Here is a 19,194-nt window from a genome sequence, read left to right as displayed (position 1 = left end):
GATAAAATTTATTGAATAATTTGGTTTTCTGTAAATTTAATCTATTTTGAAGAACACAATCTTGTCAACTTGAAGGGTAAATTACGATGGCTGCAGTCTCTTATTATGGGAGTATTTTATTATTATCTAGTACATGATAAATATTTGCATCCGTTACAATTTTTAATAAATATATTTATTTGATGAATAGATATTACAAAACTTTCATTAATATCTTTCTTATGCTACACAGTATTTTTGAGAAAAACTTACAGAATACATGAAGTAGTTTGGATTTCCATACTATTAATGCATTCCATACTATTTATGTTTTTTATAATGCTGTTCAGTAAAATACTTATTCTTTGATATTTTTAGGTAGTGAAAAAGTCAGATAAAGATCAAGTGTTAGTTGTCGCTGCTGGTGTAACTTTACACGAAGCTCTTAAGGCATCAGAGACATTAGAAGCAGAAAATATCTCCATTAGAATATTGGACCCATTCACCATCAAACCAATAGACAAAGAACTTATTCTTCTCAATGCTCGAGAATGTGGAATGAAAATCATAACCGTTGAAGATCATTATCCAGAAGGTAACTTGTTATTGATTTTGCTATAAATTATACAAAATATTCAAAAGTATAAAATTTTTTGCATATTATTAAAGTGGAAAAACCTTTCATTATCCGTCTGTATTTGATCATATTGAAATCTTCAGAAAAAATCTATGTCCATTATTAAATATAGATGTCCATAGATATTAAATAAAAATTAATCAATGATCATTCACCTGAGATCCCTTAAAAAAAAAAAAAAACCTAGCGGGAGTAGTCTCTCCTAAACTTTCTCGTATATTCTGATAAACTTGTCATGCCGGAGAATGCTTTACATGGCCTTAGCGTATAAGGGAAATATTAATTCTTGGCGTGAATTTTGCATTTTCACCCTTGGAGTGTTATTTGGCGGTTTATCCTTGGCATGCGTTGAAGGTTACAAATTTAAATTTCCGTTTGAAAAATGCTTTTCTCAGTCGATTGAAACAAAAATTTGATACAAAACTGCACTTGTAGTTACAAAATCCCATACCAAATTTGCTATATTTAAGTTACTGCATTTTTGAATTATCGCGTTTTCTTGCTTCTGAAAGTGCAGACAGTAGATGGATTTGGCTTAAAAATTGATATGTTTCTGCACTATAGATGTTTAACTTGTGTGCCGAATTTCATCTATCTAGCTTTCTTCATTTTGTAATTAACGTTTGAACTTATATTCGAACAGCTGGACAGAAGGATTTCCTCTGAGCAGCTTTTACTTAAAACTTGATAGAAATCTGCGAATTTTGTATGAAGACCTTTTACCAAATTCCAGCCATCTAGCTCAAAGCTGTTTTTAGTTATGACGGAAATTTTACAAAAATGTGTTTTCTAAATTCTGGGATGTCTAAGTGTCATTAAAATCTCGCGTTGGAATTTTTTTGACGATTACTATACTTTCTCTATATTACTCATACGAGAAAGTAAAAGTAGATATAATCTTACAGCCATTGTTTCCTTCATCAAACGATATTCATCTTGATATACGTTACAAACAAATATGAAAGTTAATTTAAAACTTCTGGCTAATAAATGTAAGCATGTTTGAAACATAAATATACTCGCTTATATTATGACAATGTATATGCATTTCTTCCTCAGTAAGAAAATCGGATATTAATATACAATTCATATATTGATTTTCATTCTTGAATATTTTCTACTCAACAGGCGGAATAGGAGATGCTATTTCCGCTGCAGTGTGCATGGAAAAAGATGTAACATTGAAACGACTGGCTGTAACAGATATCCCAAGAAGCGGACCCGGAGACGTTCTGCTAGACATGTTCGGAATCAGTTCCCGCTGCATTATTCAGGCTGTCAAGGAATTTATACAGTGAAATGCGTTTGATATCCACAGTAATCAATGCCTATGACAGTCTGTCTCAACCAGTAGTATTGCCCAGAGTATCAATATACCGTATCTGGTCCTTTACGCGTTGCTTTAAATCAGATACGATTGTTTCGTGAAATACTATAAAGGCGTTTGAGGATGATACATGAAGTGATGAAATACATCAACAGAACTGTAATTGATTTGTTTATGCATTCAGAGTTTACAGTAAATAAAATTTCACCCCATGTGATCCTTAGTTGATGGAGAACAATAAAAGTTTCTCATTCGATGTGAGCATTTTTGTTCAATTCTTATTTAACTTGCCTTGTTTCATGTTTGTATGGAGTTTAATTAATATTAATTCACTTTCTAATATGTCAGAGTTTCGAAATTTTATATTCTTGTGAACTGTAGATGACAATATACTACTGCTTAAATATTTTCAAAGCATAAATATCAGTTAATAGATTAAATTTTGATTCCTTATCAGTGTTTTAACATGATATCAAATATGAGAATTTTGGATTAAAAGATCGTATAATATTTAAAATAATTATTTATAAATTAAAATTAAAACGCAGAAAATAATTAAAATAAACTATTTTTAGCGCATTAATAAAATAATAATTGCCTATAAAGAAAATAATATAATTGATAAGAAAACTAAATCCTTCTGAAACAACTTATCAAACGTACTTGTTACAACTAGTGTATGGAAATTAATAAGTAGAATGTTACCTTTTAAGAAGAAATAACCATGAAAAACGGATTTAGTAGGAGTTTTGGAAAAATATAGCATCTTATATGTTTTACTTACTAAACAAATTCTTTATTTATCTTAACACAACCACTTACTAAATATTCTCGTTGCCATGCCATTTCTCTATTCATCTGTTAGGTCCAGAGATTAAGAACCTTGAATTCAAGAACTCCGTGACACTCCCCTCAAATTAAAAAATATCGGATCAATGCAATAAACATGTTTAACAGAATTACAATAAATAAAGAAATAAATAAATAAAAGGATTTATTTTTGAAAAAGTATTTCTAATAGAACATCAGTAATTAAAATCACAAAAATCGTTTTACAATACACAATTAAAATATGACATTAAATTCCCACATTTAATAATATGAAAAAATATTTTTGTTACATCCAATTAGAATATTGTATTCGAAACAAAAAAATATGAATATACTTTATTACAACTTGCATTCGACTTTTTCAACTCCAAAATTGCTATTTAAAAACAGCTTTTCTTTTTTCAAACAGTTTTTATCGCATTGGATAAAAGAATACACATAATTTAATTAATTATAAGATGCATCACATTTTATTTCAATTTAGAGATATGTCAAAAAATCTGAAACGCATATATTCCAATAAACATAAAAAAATACAGATAAAATCACTTTCTAAATTACAATTTTTGTAGGAACTTTGGTAAGTTTAGAACTATGTAAAAAGTAAACCACATTATATCGCAGTTGAATATGCTCAAAATATTGAGTGCAATTGCCATAAAAGACATGAAAACCACGGTTTTTGTCAAATCCATCGTATTGAGGAAGAAAAACATTGTGAAAAGCAGCAAAGTATTTTGCCATTTAAAAATGTACAGAAATGTTCTGGTAATTAATACAAATACGAAACTCAGTAACAAATGCCTGAAGTAGAAAAAATACTTTTTTACTTTCCGCTGAAATCTTAATGGTTGTTCAACAAACAGCAGAAATAGTGCTTGAGGTTCCATTTTAAAAATAAGTAGCCATGTCAGTCACCACATTATTTATGCATAATTATAAGAATCATTTTCACAGAAAGTTATGTATCATATATAAAGCAAGTTAATTAAATTCTTATTAAAAGTTTACCTTAGATTTATTAATCAGAATGAATCACATCCATATACCATTTGGAGTTCGAGTTCAACTTCATAGACAGCTTTTGTTGAAACTTCCAAACAGAAAACTGAAATATTTATATCTTTTTTTAAATAAACCAATAATATACTATTGGAGACCACAATGGCTGGGTGGAAGTGTCGGTATCTGGATAAAAAGTGGACTGATTCGAAATCTCTTCCATCCTACCTTTTTTATGTGGGTTTCGTGTACATAAAGAAGAATTTGGATACCGAATGGAATATCGTTGAACAAGAGACATAATTAACGGGATCCATTTTAAACTACTTCCGTGTAGATTGAAAAAGGGGCTCTATAAAAGTAAATAAAATCAACGAATTTCATGATTCAAGCCCTTCGATAAATCTTGAAGGCAGTAGCTTTTTTATTAACAAAATATCTGACATTTAAACTATTTTTTATGTTCCAATATACAGATATTAAACTCTACAAAAGGCTCACTAATAAGTATTTTATTTGTTCCAGAATGTTGTAAATCTGAACAGTTATTTTTTCTTCTTTCTTCATAATTTGAATCATCAATATATTCGTTCAGAGGGTAAGACCCCAAAGACTTTTGGGTGACATTTTAATGCACTAATCAATGAACTAAATATACTAAAGATTAATTCAGTATTGAAGAAAAGGGTTTTATGTTGTTCTAACATAATGATAATGAAATGCTGTGAAGAATGAATAATTATTAAATCATAAAAATAAAAGATTCTAGGACAGCATGAGCATGGTGTATCCTCCAGTTCGCATAGTGTAGCATGATGTACCTCAACAGTTATTTTTTCTTCTTTCTTCATAATTTGAATCATTAATATATTCGTTCAGAGGGTAAGACCCCAAAGACTTTTGGGTGACATTTTAATGCACTAATCAATGAACTAAATATACTAAAGATTAATTCAGTATTGAAGAAAAGGGTTTTATGTTGTTCTAACATAATGATAATGAAATGCTGTGAAGAATGAATAATTATTAAATCATAAAAATAAAAGATTCTAGGACAGCATGAGCATGGTGTATCCTCCAGTTTGCATAGTGTAGCATGATGTACCTCAACAGTTATTTTTTCTTCTTTCTTCATAATTTGAATCATCAATATATTCGTTCAGAGGGTAACACCCCAAAGACTTTTGGGTGACATTTTAATGCACTAATCAATGAACTAAATATACTAAAGATTAATTCAGTATTGAAGAAAAGGGTTTTATGTTGTTCTGACATAATGATAATGAAATGCCGTGAAGAATGAATAATTATTAAATCATAAAAATAAAAGATTTTAGGACAGCATGAGCATGGTGTATCCTCCAGTTCGCATGGTGTAGCATGATGTACCTCAACAGTTATTTTTTCTTCTTTTTTCATAATTTGAATCATCAATATATTCGTTCAGAGGGTAAGACCCCAAAGACTTTTGAGTGACATTTTAATGCACTAATTAATGAACTAGAATGAATGAATAATTATTAAATCCTAAAAATAAAAGATTCTACGACAGCATGAGCATGGTGTATCCTCCAGTTCGCATAGTGTAGCATGATGTACCTCAACAGTTATTTTTTCTTCTTTCTTCATAATTTGAATCATTAATATATTCGTTCAGAGGGTAAGACCCCAAAGACTTTTGGGTGACATTTTAATGCACTAATCAATGAACTAAATATACTAAAGATTAATTCAGTATTGAAGAAAAGGGTTTTATGTTGTTCTGACATAATGATAATGAAATGCCGTGAAGAATGAATAATTATTAAATCATAAAAATAAAAGATTCTAGGACAGCATGAGCATGGTGTATCCTCCAGTTCGCATGGTGTAGCATGATGTACCTCAACAGTTATTTTTTCTTCTTTTTTCATAATTTGAATCCTCAATATATTCGTTCAGAGGGTAAGACCCCAAAGACTTTTGAGTGACATTTTAATGCACTAATCAATGAACTAGAATGAATGAATAATTATTAAATCCTAAAAATAAAAGATTCTAGGACAGCATGAGCATGGTGTATCCTCCAGTTTGTCATAGAACTAAAATCAGGCTTATTTTTGTCTAGATGCAACTCATCTGCTGGTGTATTGGGGGATGGTTGGTGATATGAAATTTTCATCATTCGATCCCATACAATAGATCAAAATGGATAACTAGTCTAATCAGATCTTCATTTTACAAATATCATTCGTAAATATAAAAAAATAAGAAAAAGTTTTAAACATTTACGTTAATAATTGGCAATAAAATCATGGTAATCATTTTCAATTGAAGATTTAGATATAAAAATGAATTCTCATGCTTATATCCAGGAGAAAACTTCGTACATATGATATTTGAAATGTGAAGAATAATATTCTGTGCCTTAGAAATAGTTATTTTTATTCAAAAATTAAATTTAATAGTTCGCACAAGAGAAATAAGAATAAAAAGATATTTATAGAACCGTTTTTTAGTCCTACAGAAAATATCTACGATATTATTATTTTCAATTTCTCCAGAGTTTAATCTTTCTAAAGATTAAAATAAAACTATATTGAAAGCAGGAACTAAAGAAATGATATAAAAGGATTAGTAATATTTTTTTTCAAGAAAAGTAAGAGTATGTAAGAAAAAAAGTTTTACGCCTGCACTTGACATTAATCATTTTGACATTTCTTTTTCTTTTTTTTTTAGAATTGAAGACTAGATAATATATAATTTATGTCATAAAAATCAGTTTTTGAATGTATTTAAAAAAATTAGGAAATTTATGAAACTGTAGTCATCTCAAGAGGGGTATATAAGAATTATTAGTTTTTATTGATTGATGGGTTTTCAGGTATCTTTCTTCTACAAATTCCAGTAAATTTTTAGTCCATTTTTACTTTTTCTGTCTACAAGTTTTTTATTTTATGATAAAGAGTGTCTTCAAAAAGTTGTCGGATTAAAATGTTTTTTAGATAACTCTTATCAGTTACATATTTTTAAATGGGAAATTTTACAGAAAATGATACAGATATATTCTGATTCTAATTATTATCGATTATTTTGCAAACGATATATTCATTTCATTCTATTTGATATTAAATCAATATTACATTTGTATTAATTGACAGAAATTAATTGAAAGAGGATTTATATTAAAATTTCGTCCCACGTAATTGAAGATGAGAAGCTTCCAGTATGGTGGTTGGTTCTCGCTACCCTTGTGGGTACACGAAAAAGTGGAGTTCTGGTTTCCTTAGAGAAAAATTGTATCGTGGCCGGTGATGGCCTTTAGGACTCAACCACAGTTCCCGCCAGTGTTGCTATTGCTGTGGTCCGGTCATTCAAGTTTTTCCATTGCCTTCTCTGTTCAGAATAGTCAGTTTGTGATTTGTGATTATATTCAAATTTCAAAATATTGATAAGCATGTAAGGATTGTTATAAAATATTTATAAATGGATACTTTAAGTTATCGTATGGAGACAATTGGCTTATTTACTTAAATCAAAATGCTGATCACACGTTGCAATAATGTAATTGCTTCTATAACATGAAATCTTTTCTATAATTTTTTATTTGAATCAATATAATATTTTTTATATAATAATATTAGCATACATGATATTATGCTTTATAAGTAAATAAATGCAAATAATAAAATAAAACTTAATACCAACAAAAATAAATGCAAATAAATAAATAAAGCATAATATCATCTGAATAATACTTCACCTTTATAAATTTTTCGCACACTATCTCATGTACTAAACAGATATTTTTGTAGGATTGGGTATTAAACTATAGCCTCTTCGGTATTGAACCCTCGATTCTAATAGATTGAATTTCATAGTTTCAACATAATTGCAAATATTTTCTTATAAGATAATCTAGGAAAAAAACAACATATTATTCGTTAATTGTTTTTTGAATTGCAGAGCTCAATGTGAAAGCAATTTCATTTGAGAATTATTTGAGATACATTGACTGAAATGATTGTAAATTGAAAAAAAAAATATCTTTTTCTGTTTGAATAGCGAAACAAACGTAGCAATTTAATGAGATTTGTCAGAGTTTTTTAAACTCTACTTTCATTGAAATTTCTTTCGAAGTGTAGTCTCTAGAACAATAGCGCTATAAAAATTGTTTGACTTAATGTCTAAAAAAGATTTAAATAGGAATAAGTCGAGGAAAAATAAAAAGGAAAAAAAAATCTTATTTAACTATCGAACAAACTTTGGAGAAGTTAATCGCCTTTTTTTTCTGTTTCATTGGATTTGAAATTGGAATGATTAATTTGCAATTACTTCCTTTTAATTAACTTTTAATTACAAAGTACCTTAAAGCAAAGTACTAACTGAGACTTTTTCATTCATTTCTATTTTCTATTCAGATCATGTTTTCTACAAAATGTTATACCTTTATTGTTGTGATTTTTTAGCTTTATATCGATCATGTATTCTACAAAATGTCATACCTTTATTGTCGTGATTTATTAGCTTTATATCGATCATGTTTTCTACAAAATGCTATACCTTATTGTAGTGATTTATTGGCTTTATATCTTTCTTTGAAATGATAAGTTGTACAAATGACTTTTTTAAAAGTTTCTAATTTTAACCGCTTTCAAATAAGGCTTAATCAAATTTACGTGCGATTTCGAAGCTAAACAGGTGCTGTTTCGAGATAGATTAAGATAGTTTTAATTGTGTTCAATTACTGAATCAGCACTCCCCGTTTCGAAATTTTTTACTATACTAGAATATGGTTGTTTGAATCGGATATTTGAAGTGTGTCAGTTTTGGTAAGGCAGACCTATGGTTAAAATTATATCTAATAATCTTAACCTCCGATTCTGATGTTGCGCTCTTCGTCAAATGATGAAAATGATACTTGATTTCAAGGCAGATAGTCCCATATATGAACCCTCCCGCTGGTGTGGAGAGGGGGGTGCCAACTCAGGTGTCGTCCTCGTCATATGACCGTGGTTCAAAATTACGAGGTCCGTCCTAAAATTGCCCTAGTTTGCTTCACATCGGGACATTAATATAACTAAACTAAACTAACTAACTAAACCCATATATGACCCAAGGCTTAAAGGGAACTGTTCATTATGACCATATTTGTTTTTCATAAAATTGTCTGACTTAATATGATTATATGAATAAGTTGTGTGTACATTGATTAATATATTTTTAATAAATATTGCCGTAGTTAAAATTACGTAATAAAGAAGATATGCTTTTTATTATATTTATAAAAATCTTTAGAATAAAAAAAAATTACGAAATGTAATGCCTATTTCGTGCAATGCATGTTAATAATTATTTGATTATGAAAACGTTGGTAGGAATAATAAGTATTGTAGGCCATTTGCATTGAAATTATTGACAAATAAATAAATACGAATTAAAAAAATTCAAATGAAGTCACTATTACTTCTATATATTTATGAAAGACATGGAGAACTTTTCCAAATCGCATCTTCATGCTTAAGAAAATAGAAATAAACAAACAAACAAAGGTATGATTTTCCAGTTTTTGTATTCAATACTAATGTACTAAAATTATTTTTTTCATAGGAAGTGAATACTTAAAAGCATTGGGTTAATAATTTTGCCCTTTTCATTCCTATGTGGCTTCTCTGCAGAATTTGCGTCTAAATTATCAAATTTAAATTTGCAAGGAATAGAAGCCTCGATTTTTGCCTTCGATCCATCGAAATCGTTCTTCACCCTATTATTTATGAATGGCATTATCGATTATATGAATTCTCTAAAGTTTCATAAAACCTGATTAGAAATGTCTTAATGATTGTATATATAATATTTTGAATATATTTATTCTGAGTGTTGATAAAAATAAACCTTACTTTATTACTAAATACCAAAAAAAAAAAAACCCTAAAGAGGTTTGCTTTTCCTTTATTTGTTTCTCTTAATTATGCTTTCTTTTAATAAAGTTTAAAAAGTATTAAACAGAGTTTCGAAGATCTTGTTTGTTACTAATTTACTCAAGCATTGATGACCATTGAATAAAATCTATAGAAATAAAATTTAAACACGATTTTTTTATGTTGCCAATAAAAATCTTAATAATTAATAGATTGATTTTTGAAATTTTTTCATTACTATTTATTATTATACACAAGGATGTTTCTAATAGATATTTCGTGATATCTAATAGTTTGTTATATTTTTACAGTTATATTTTTTCCTAAGTAAAAACATTTTTTTTCCTTTGCAAATGCGCATTGTAGACTATGTATTTAGTATTCACGAAGATAAGTCTCTACGTTATCCGCTAAGCTCTTTGAAAGGTTTTCCTAATAATAAAAACTGTTTTTTTTTCAGTGAAAGTATTTATCATATAAATAGGACATAAATATATAACATTAACAAATGTAAAAACGCACTTTAATCTAAAAAGCATTAAATAATATGTAAATAGTAAAAGAAAAATACTTTCTCTATCTTACTGAATAAAAATGTCATATGTATTTTCAACTATTTTATTTATTTCCTTCCTTATTGCTCTTTACAATAAGTAATTGCTACAAATTATTTAAACTCTTAAATATTATTATTTAAATTATAATATATCCTTAATATTTAAATTATAATATTTAAAATTATAAGATATAAAATTTTTTTTATTAAATTATAATATTTAAATTATAATATATTATTAAATATGATTATACAAATTATTTAAACTCTTAAATATTTTTAATAAGTTGTACAGAAAATTATAATTTGTGAATTTCTAAACCATTTAAATAAAATTTATGGATATTAGACATGAAAGCAAAGACATGTTATATATTTTTTAACCTCAAAATAGGAAGTGTATTAATGTATTAGATAGGGCTTTACATCATATCCATTATGGATTTCTTTATTTTGGATACTAGAAAACATAATATTTAAGAATTCCTATTTAAGCTTCACATAGTAATCATGTGTATCTTTTTAAAATAGTTGTCTCATTTATTTAGTCCAATAATTGGTGATTATTATTTTTACTTTATAAAATCGCAAAAAAAATTAAAAAGCGAAAAAAAAATTTGAGTTGTTATTTTTCCTTATCAAATCATTAGTGATTTGGCACTGTATATTCTTACTAATGATGCTTAGTAATTTTTAAAAATAGGCAAATTAATAAATAAAATATTTTCTATAATATGCAAAAAATAATTAAGAAAATTTGAAGTGATTAATATAATAGTTAAATAAGTTTTATTATTATTCCTATAAATTTTTAAGTAATTAAGTTACATGAATTTCTATACAAACCGGGCTTTATTCGATTTACTAGATCTTGTTTATTGGTTGTAACAAATGACATAAGTTCGTAAAAAACTGCAGAAATCTAATCAACTGTTTATGATATAATAAGTTTATATTCATTTCTTGTCGTAGAGAGAAGAAATGAATCATAAAAAGAGAGCCTTATAGTTCCATTAAAGAGTCCCGTTAGAAGCGGATATAGACTGCAAATATTTCAAATTTTACTCTAAAATATATCAATGATCAGTATATTGGTATCATAATCTGGAATAATTCTTAACTGAGCGTTCACACTGAATGTCCTGCATTATCAATACAAGCTATTTCTGTCTCAAGCTCTTTTGGACTCTTTTGATAATAAAACTGTTCGAAAAACAAAGAAGGTGGAACGAACAATTCATCAAAATGTATTTATTTACATAAACTTTACATTTTGTACAATAGACGTATATACAGATATGACTGATAGATGATATTTAAATAATGGATACTATAAAAACGTATTATTCCCATTGCAAGCCTAGACCATGGCCGTATTCTTGAGGAATGTATTGCAGAGCGTGACCATGGTGTCCATGATGATGGTGGTGTCCATGATGGTGGTGATGACCATGGTGTTTATGAAGCAACTTGGCCAACAATCCAGCAGCTAAGAGGAGTTCCAAACCTCTATTTCCTTGACCATGATGACCACCAAACATGCTTAACATATCGTGGTGGGCTTCAACATGGAAGCCAAGAGAAACCAAAAGAAGGCAGATGGAGAGAGCTACAATCTTGTGGGAATATGCCATTTTAAATGCTTGCTTAAGTGTATCTGCAAGAGAAATGCGAGTTTATAGGTTTACAATATTTACATTGCATTTTTTTTTTAAATTTACAGCAAAGATACTTTTGAAACTTGACTGGGAATTACTTTGGACGGACTTAGTAATTGAATTATGCACTAGAGAGTGAACTCAAATGAGTTAGCGTTCCCAAGATAACCACGAATAAACTACCTCCGCATTGCCATTGCATCCTGAGTGAATTGAATGCCCATTATCGACGCCTTTGCATTCTGGCGAAACTAAGATTGAATCCTAATGGCCAACACCGACAACCTGACAATCTCTTTCGTCCTCGCTCTGTTATAAAAGTGGAAATAGCCAACCTACATCATTACTTTACCTAGCAAGGAAGCGAGAACCAAGCATCAAACCGGGAAATTCTAAACTCCATATTTGGTGCTGGATATTTTAAGATAAAGCTGCTATCGTAATTTAGTAAAGAAAACTTTTCTGTAATGCTTTTTACTGAATTGAAGATTGCATTTTAAGTTATTGGTTTTACAATTTTTGTGGGGGTTCAATTTTGCATCATAAAGGGAAATACATTTTTAGAGCAAGGAACTCAAAATTTACAAAATTGTAATTTGTTTCCAAATATATAGGAAAAAATAAACTGTATAATTGTCTCTCCAAAATAAGGAATAAATTTATTACACACCAAAAGAAGTTATAAATTTAATAGTGCGTTATAAATTTATAAAGGAATAGATTTATTACTCATCCACTTGTTTCCCAAATTAGTAGTCAAATCTCTTAAATTAAACTGTGTAAATTAATACTAAAACTTATGAATTAAGATGTCTAGTTTTGTCAGCTTGCATAAGGGTGCATTAATCTCCATTCCACAATATTTATAATTTGCATAAATTGGTAAACATATTAAATACTTTTGAAAATCATAAGAGCAATAAAAATGTTCCCATTGAGCTTTTGAATATTTCAAGAAAATTTGATTGCTAAGTAAAAGATGTTGAACCAATGATTTGTTTTCAATAAATAGGTACATAATCAAGTATTATATTAATAAAATTTCAAATTAGTTTTCAAACTTAATTTCAAGTGATCATCTTCAAAAAAATTCTTTTAAGAATGAATTATGTTCGATAAACGATTATAATAGTCAAATATTAAATAAATGTGTTAAAATTTAAATTTAAGTTACTTTTTTAAATTCAGTTTATTACATTTATTTGATAATTCTTCAAATAAAAATTAATCCAAACTTTTCTCCATTCTTTTATTCTGAATGGTATGAAAAAATTACTTTAGTAGGACACAGGAAAAAATAATCTAAAATATTAGAAAAAAGAGATTCAAACGACAATTAAACATTTTAAATATGAAACTAATACTAGTCATACTGGTGAGGTGTGTCAACTTGCAAGTAGGATGCTGTCTGCTGGATTATATCATTGTTTAAATTTAGAATGTTCCATCCCAGATCAATTCACACAACTGTTTGAAACGGAATTAAAACCAAATTATCGTTTTAGATTTCCAAGGTTGTTGTCGTAAGTAGCAAAAGGTAAAGTAAATTAACATAAAAGGAGTAAATATTTCGAATTTAAATAAATAAATTTTTAACCTGCAAATTTATTGAAAATACTATGAAATAACAGGTGCAATAATTGACGAGCAAAATATTTAAATCAAGTTTGAAGATACATTATTATAATTTATTGAACCGCAAACAAATGTTCTATATAAATGAAGAAAATTAAAAATTATTTATAATTCTAAACAAATGGATCAAATAGTTTTCAAAAATAATTAGAATTTTACTATATTCAATTTAAATTTTAATTCAAAGAATTTATCAGGCCCAAAACAAACGTTCTGTTTGAATGAGGAAAATTGAACATTATTTTTAAATTTAAATAAATGGATAAATAGTTTTGAAAATAATTAGAATTTTACTATACACATTTCAAAGAATTTACTAGACGAAAAACAAAAATTCTATATATATAAGGTGAATTTAACATCATTTTTAATTCTAAATAAATGGATAAATTATTTGAAAAATAATTAGAATTTTACTACTTTCACTTAAAAATTTTCTCTTATTTTTTTAGAATACACACTTCCATTTTAAAAGCGAATCGATTAAAATTGCAATACAGTTATCAAAATTCATTGCCATTACTTTCTATGAATTACTTACTTAACACAGTAAGACTAGATGATTGTTGCTGCTGGAGTTGCTGTTGGTGAACTGATGACCATACCTACCACTTCACCTCTTTTTATACGCCTCTCAACTTGAAAAACGCGGCAGGAAGTGTATAACTTCCGAAGACTACTTCCCCAATAAAAATTCTCAAGTTAAAGCCTCTGTTTCCGGTAACCAGGGCCTTAAGCCAGTGAGCCAACCTAACTGGCTACTGTTGGGTGAAGTGAACCATCACAAAGTCCCTTGTAAGTTTTGAGTAAACCTATTTGGAAAGGGAAACTCTCATTTCGCGTATTTCCTTTTACGAGGAATGAATCGCTCGGGGATATAAGTAACATCAAACCAATTTATCAGAGTTTATTCAAATTCAGGGGAGGAGGGATTACCTTTTTGTTTTTCTTACTATCGGCTTTTTTGCTTGATTTGTTTTGAGAGCAGGATTACTTTGTTATCTCTGTTGTAAAGTAAACGAGGAAACAACAGAATCGGAAATACTTTACTTATTGGTTTTAAGTAAAAATATTCAAGGGTGTAAGAGTTTGAATTCTAAATAGGTGGAATTAAATCGGAGACTTTTGTTTTAGATCAAGCGTTTGAAAATTAAACGATCACTTCAATTATTTTTTTAAAAAATAAATTTGCTTCGTAAGAATAATAAGTAAGATTCTGATATAATTATAATTATAAGTAATATAGTGAAGACACTGAATTATAAATAAGATACTGATTCTTAGAAATTTGCCTATAATTTAGCAGATTTTTGCTAAATTAGACAAGTTTTTTAGTCAGAAAGAGTATTTTTTTAACTGAACAACAACAACAACAAAATAAAAACTGAACGTGTTTTATATTTTTGAATTATATAAATATATCTATGCAAATGTGTACGCAATTTTATCGCCTCTTTTCTGATATATTTTGTTGTTTTTGAAAATTTCCATTCAAATACATTTCCAAATTTTAATCCTTTCTAGGGCCGTGGGAAGTATGCTTCCCTCCAAATTTATCAATCTTTGTATGAAATTATGTAGGTTGGCATAAGTTCTGACAATTTTTTTTAGTAAGTCAGAAACTTAGATGCTTCAGTTCTTTATCTCTGACAAAAAGATGTGTGTTGATTTGTTACTTAATTATTAATTAACCAAATTAATTAATGAATCAAATTAAATTTATCTAATAAGCTAAATGAATCCCTTTTCTTATTCTAATTTAAAGCCTAAAATATTTTAACATAATATGACTAGAAAAAAATGGCCCTTTAAAGGTTAAATGATCGCAGTATGAAAATAATTTTTATATTATATATACAAATAAGATTAAAAGACTTAAAATACATGTTCTTTGATTGTATTTTTGTGTTCATATTTTTTAACATGAGAAAAGCTTGATTTAATTCAGTTGCATTTCGGGTTGAAAGTAACATGAGGACTATTTAGATAGAAGCTTCAATATTTTGATTGAGGTTAGATGTAGAGGAAGACGTCTGAGAGGGCTAAAAACTTCTGTATAGCAACAAAGTGGATACTGAATTATCCATTTCTAGGGTCGTGGCATCAGTTCAGGTTGGCATCAGTTCTGACAAAGTATTTTAGAAAGACAGAAACGTAGATGCTTCAGTTCTTTATCTGACACAAAATGATGTGTCTTGGTTTGTCACTTAATTAGTAATTATCCAAATTAACTAATTAATCAAATTAAATTTATCTAATAAGCTAAATGAATCTCTTTTCTTATTCTAATTTAAAGCCTAAAATATTTTAACATAATATGACTAGAAAAAAATGGCCTTTTAAAGGGTTAAATGATCGCAGTATGAAAATAATTTTTATATTATATATACAAATAAGATTAAAAGACTTAAAATACATGTTCTTTGATTGTATTTTCGTGTTCATATTTTTTAACATGAGAAAAGCTTGATTTAATTCAGTTGCATTTCGGGTTGAAAGTAACATGAGAACTATTTAGATAGAAGCTTCAATATTTTGATTGATATTAGATGTAGAGGAAGACGTCTGAGAGGGCTAAAAACTTCTGTATAGCAACAAAGTGGATGCTGAATTAAATTATGGTTCAACACATACAAGCTTTACTTCATTACATACCCCTGACCTGAAGGCAACAATTTTGAAGAAACGAATCTTATAACTATATTCTAACCTTGAAACCGTGACTATGGCATCAGGCTTAGAGGCCATAAAAATTAAATAATATTTTTACTAAGAAAGCGAAAAATATCTAAATTAGACTTACTTCCCCCGAGTTTGTCTTTTAATTTAAATTGGAAAAAAAATCTGGGACACGAAAGGATGAGTAATGTAATTTTCTTTTTAGATAAGAATATCGATAAATATAAATTTAAAAAAAATCTTTTTTGAAATATAATTATGTAATGATAATTCAAATTAAGTAATAAAAATGATTTTAACGTAAAATACTAATTTTATATAAAGTTACAGATTTACAAATATTTTTTAAAACTCGATCAAATATTTAAGTAATGTATGCACTGGAACTTCATTAAGTTTCGCATTCATTGAGTTAACTCAATCAGTTTCGCTTTTCTCTTTTCGCATATCATTCAGATATCTAAAAAGTAACTAAAATAATAATTTTTATTTGTATTATTATTATTATACAATTATTAAAGAATTTGTGTTATAATTATAAAATTTTGAGGCCCTATTAGTATTTCGTTTTAAACACTTTTTTAATGACAATTATCTTTGAAATTACTTCACAAATCAGAGATCCACCCCCTCCCCCAAGAGATCTTTAAGAGTAATTTTGCTAAATGTCATTGCATAAGTGTTTGTAATTAATTTATTGCATGTGATTATCGTTTATTTGTCTATTTTGCTTTAAAAGTCCAATGCATATCTTCTTAAATTTCTTGCTTTGTCTAGCACTTATTCCTTATACACTTAGTATCCAAAGAGCAAATTTCAAAAATCCAAAATTTTTAACCTGAGATTTTAGAGACACTTTGTAAGTCCGGAACTCGTAGACTTTCTTATGCTTGTGTGGTAACGCTTTATAAGCCAGATAACAGCTACGAGACATGAGTCATTACTTTTGTCTTGTGGTCATGTTACTCGGCTACTCACCCAAACATTGTGAGTTCGGTCCTCGCCTATCGCCAATAGCACCATTTGTAATCATCAGTTTTTGGAGTTATGTCTGTTTATTCGTAAGTGCTTATGAGAACAAGTGTTAACTTATAAACGTTATAACTATTGTCGTGATATATTTGTATTAAAATTGTAGATATGCATCTGATTCCTAATTAAATCGGAAAATCTATTTTGCAAAGTCTGTTTATTTTTCTATCTTTGTGTATGTAATTACAGTACTTGGAATTTTCAATAATCTGGACAAATAAAATTTGGGTTAAATATTTTTTTTATACAAACAGATACAATACAATACAGCAGAAAATATGACAGAATCAATCAATTTCAACATAAAATTTTGAAAACTTCATTCTGCTCAGTATACGAAGAACGATACTACGTTCACGAAAATCAGTTATATTGTGAAAACATTTGACAAAATCAAGGGGAGAACGCATAATTTTATTTTATACTTTCGTACATATTTCGGATATTACTTAAGAAAAAATGGTCACAAGTTATAATTCAGTTCTTTAGAAGAAGGATGCTGACTGTAATTTGTTTTTACTAAAGTATTACATGGTTCATAGATTAATCTAATAAAGCATAGTTCTGTTTCAAAGTTGTACAAAAACTATTTTGGCGAGTATCTTCAATATACAGAGAAAAAAACGTTATGCATTTTATGATGCAAGTTTAATTTAATACTTTAGTGAAATATTTTATGTAAACACCTTTTCTAAATTGTATGACCACTATACAGGGTGTCACACCAGGTACGTAGCGTCTAATATTTATAAATTTGGATAGAACATGCCAAGATGAATATTTTGATGTGTAACATGTGGGGCCCTCGAATATAGCATCTCAGTCTAATTATACGGAGAACGTTAATTACGAATCCGATAGTTTGTATTCCAAATTACGATGCATATGACGATTGCACAACATGGGAGTTTCTTATGTGACTATGCAAATTTGTGATGACCAATGAGAGAATAACGTGTCTACAAGTGAATATGCAAATTCCCGTCACGGTATAAAAGACTAGAAAATAGGCTGATGAAAATAAGAAATTATTGTGTACTGTACGTAATCTAATGATTACGTAAATGAGCAAATGTTCGATACTAAAATGATCATATATTTGATTGAGCATGATTTCATGATGCTGACTTATGAATTGCAATCATCGGAGGCTGTGGTGAAAAAATTCGGCAATCACCACAACATAAACGCGCACGATCAAAAGAACGTAGGAATATTTAAGGAAACCAGCACAGTCTTGGGCAATGGTCTAGTGATGGGATGAAAAGAGATGCATGCAAGAACGGAAGCTAATGTTCAGAAAGTAAAAGAAGTGAGCGAAACAAGTCCATCAACTTCGATACGACAGATTGTCCAACAACTAAACATGCCCAAAAGCACGGTGCATCGGATAATGAGGAGAAATACGGCTCTGTTCTTTAGACAATTCAAATCAATCAACCATTGACCAATTTGGATGGTTTAAAGATGTTTGATTTTGCAAACACGATGATCAATAAGATTGAATGTAGCTGAATTTATTTTAATTAAATCTGGTTCAGTGATTAGGCGCACTTCTCCCACCAAGGATATGTTAACAAACAAAATTGGAGGTTCTAGGCCATTGAAAATCCTCATCATGCAATAGTTAAGCTACTGCAACCACTTAGGCTCACAGTTTGGTATGCGTTACTTGCCAACGGTATCATTGGGCCAATGTTTTCTATCGAAAATTGACATGTTGAATAACGGTGTCAACCCATTCTTGCAAGATAAGACAAGACTTGCATTCATAGACAAGATAAGTGAATATTGATTTATGTAAGATGGTGCTAGACCTAACCACACGCAGCGAAACTTCGATGTTTTAGTGGAACATTTTCGCGATAGATAGATTGGGTTGAATTCCATTAAGAAAACAAGCAATGGCATAGAATGGCCACCTTACTCCCCGGATCTTAACCCATGCGACTTTTTTT

The 19,194-nt window shown here is 28.6% G+C and overlaps 2 protein-coding genes across 2 annotated transcripts in view; one reads left to right on the top strand and one right to left on the bottom strand.

The window, feature by feature from the left end:
- LOC129965825 (transketolase-like) overlaps window positions 1–2,164 on the top strand; it is a 32,589-nt gene extending 30,425 nt beyond the window's left edge. Inside the window, exons 10-11 of the mRNA XM_056080036.1 lie at window positions 358–574; window positions 1,745–2,164. Of these exons, the coding sequence (XP_055936011.1) occupies window positions 358–574; window positions 1,745–1,914 (387 nt within the window). The 3' untranslated portion in view covers window positions 1,915–2,164. The remainder of the gene's footprint in view (window positions 1–357; window positions 575–1,744) is intronic.
- A 9,302-nt stretch (window positions 2,165–11,466) lies between these two features.
- On the bottom strand, window positions 11,467–14,113 carry LOC129967142 (histidine-rich glycoprotein-like). Its single transcript, XM_056081831.1, has 2 exons — window positions 14,067–14,113; window positions 11,467–11,889 (listed from the first exon to the last, which is right to left on the bottom strand). Exon 2 carries the CDS (start codon window positions 11,864–11,866, stop codon window positions 11,576–11,578), a length of 291 nt encoding a protein of 96 aa, XP_055937806.1. The 5' UTR covers window positions 11,867–11,889; window positions 14,067–14,113; the 3' UTR covers window positions 11,467–11,575.
- Between the last annotated feature and the right edge of the window lie 5,081 nt (window positions 14,114–19,194).

Source organism: Argiope bruennichi, chromosome 4, assembly GCF_947563725.1.
Source record: "Argiope bruennichi chromosome 4, qqArgBrue1.1, whole genome shotgun sequence".
NCBI lineage: Eukaryota > Metazoa > Arthropoda > Arachnida > Araneae > Araneidae > Argiope > Argiope bruennichi.
The sequence above is the reverse complement of the archived record's forward strand: the minus strand, read 5'-3'. Positions and strand labels throughout refer to the sequence as shown.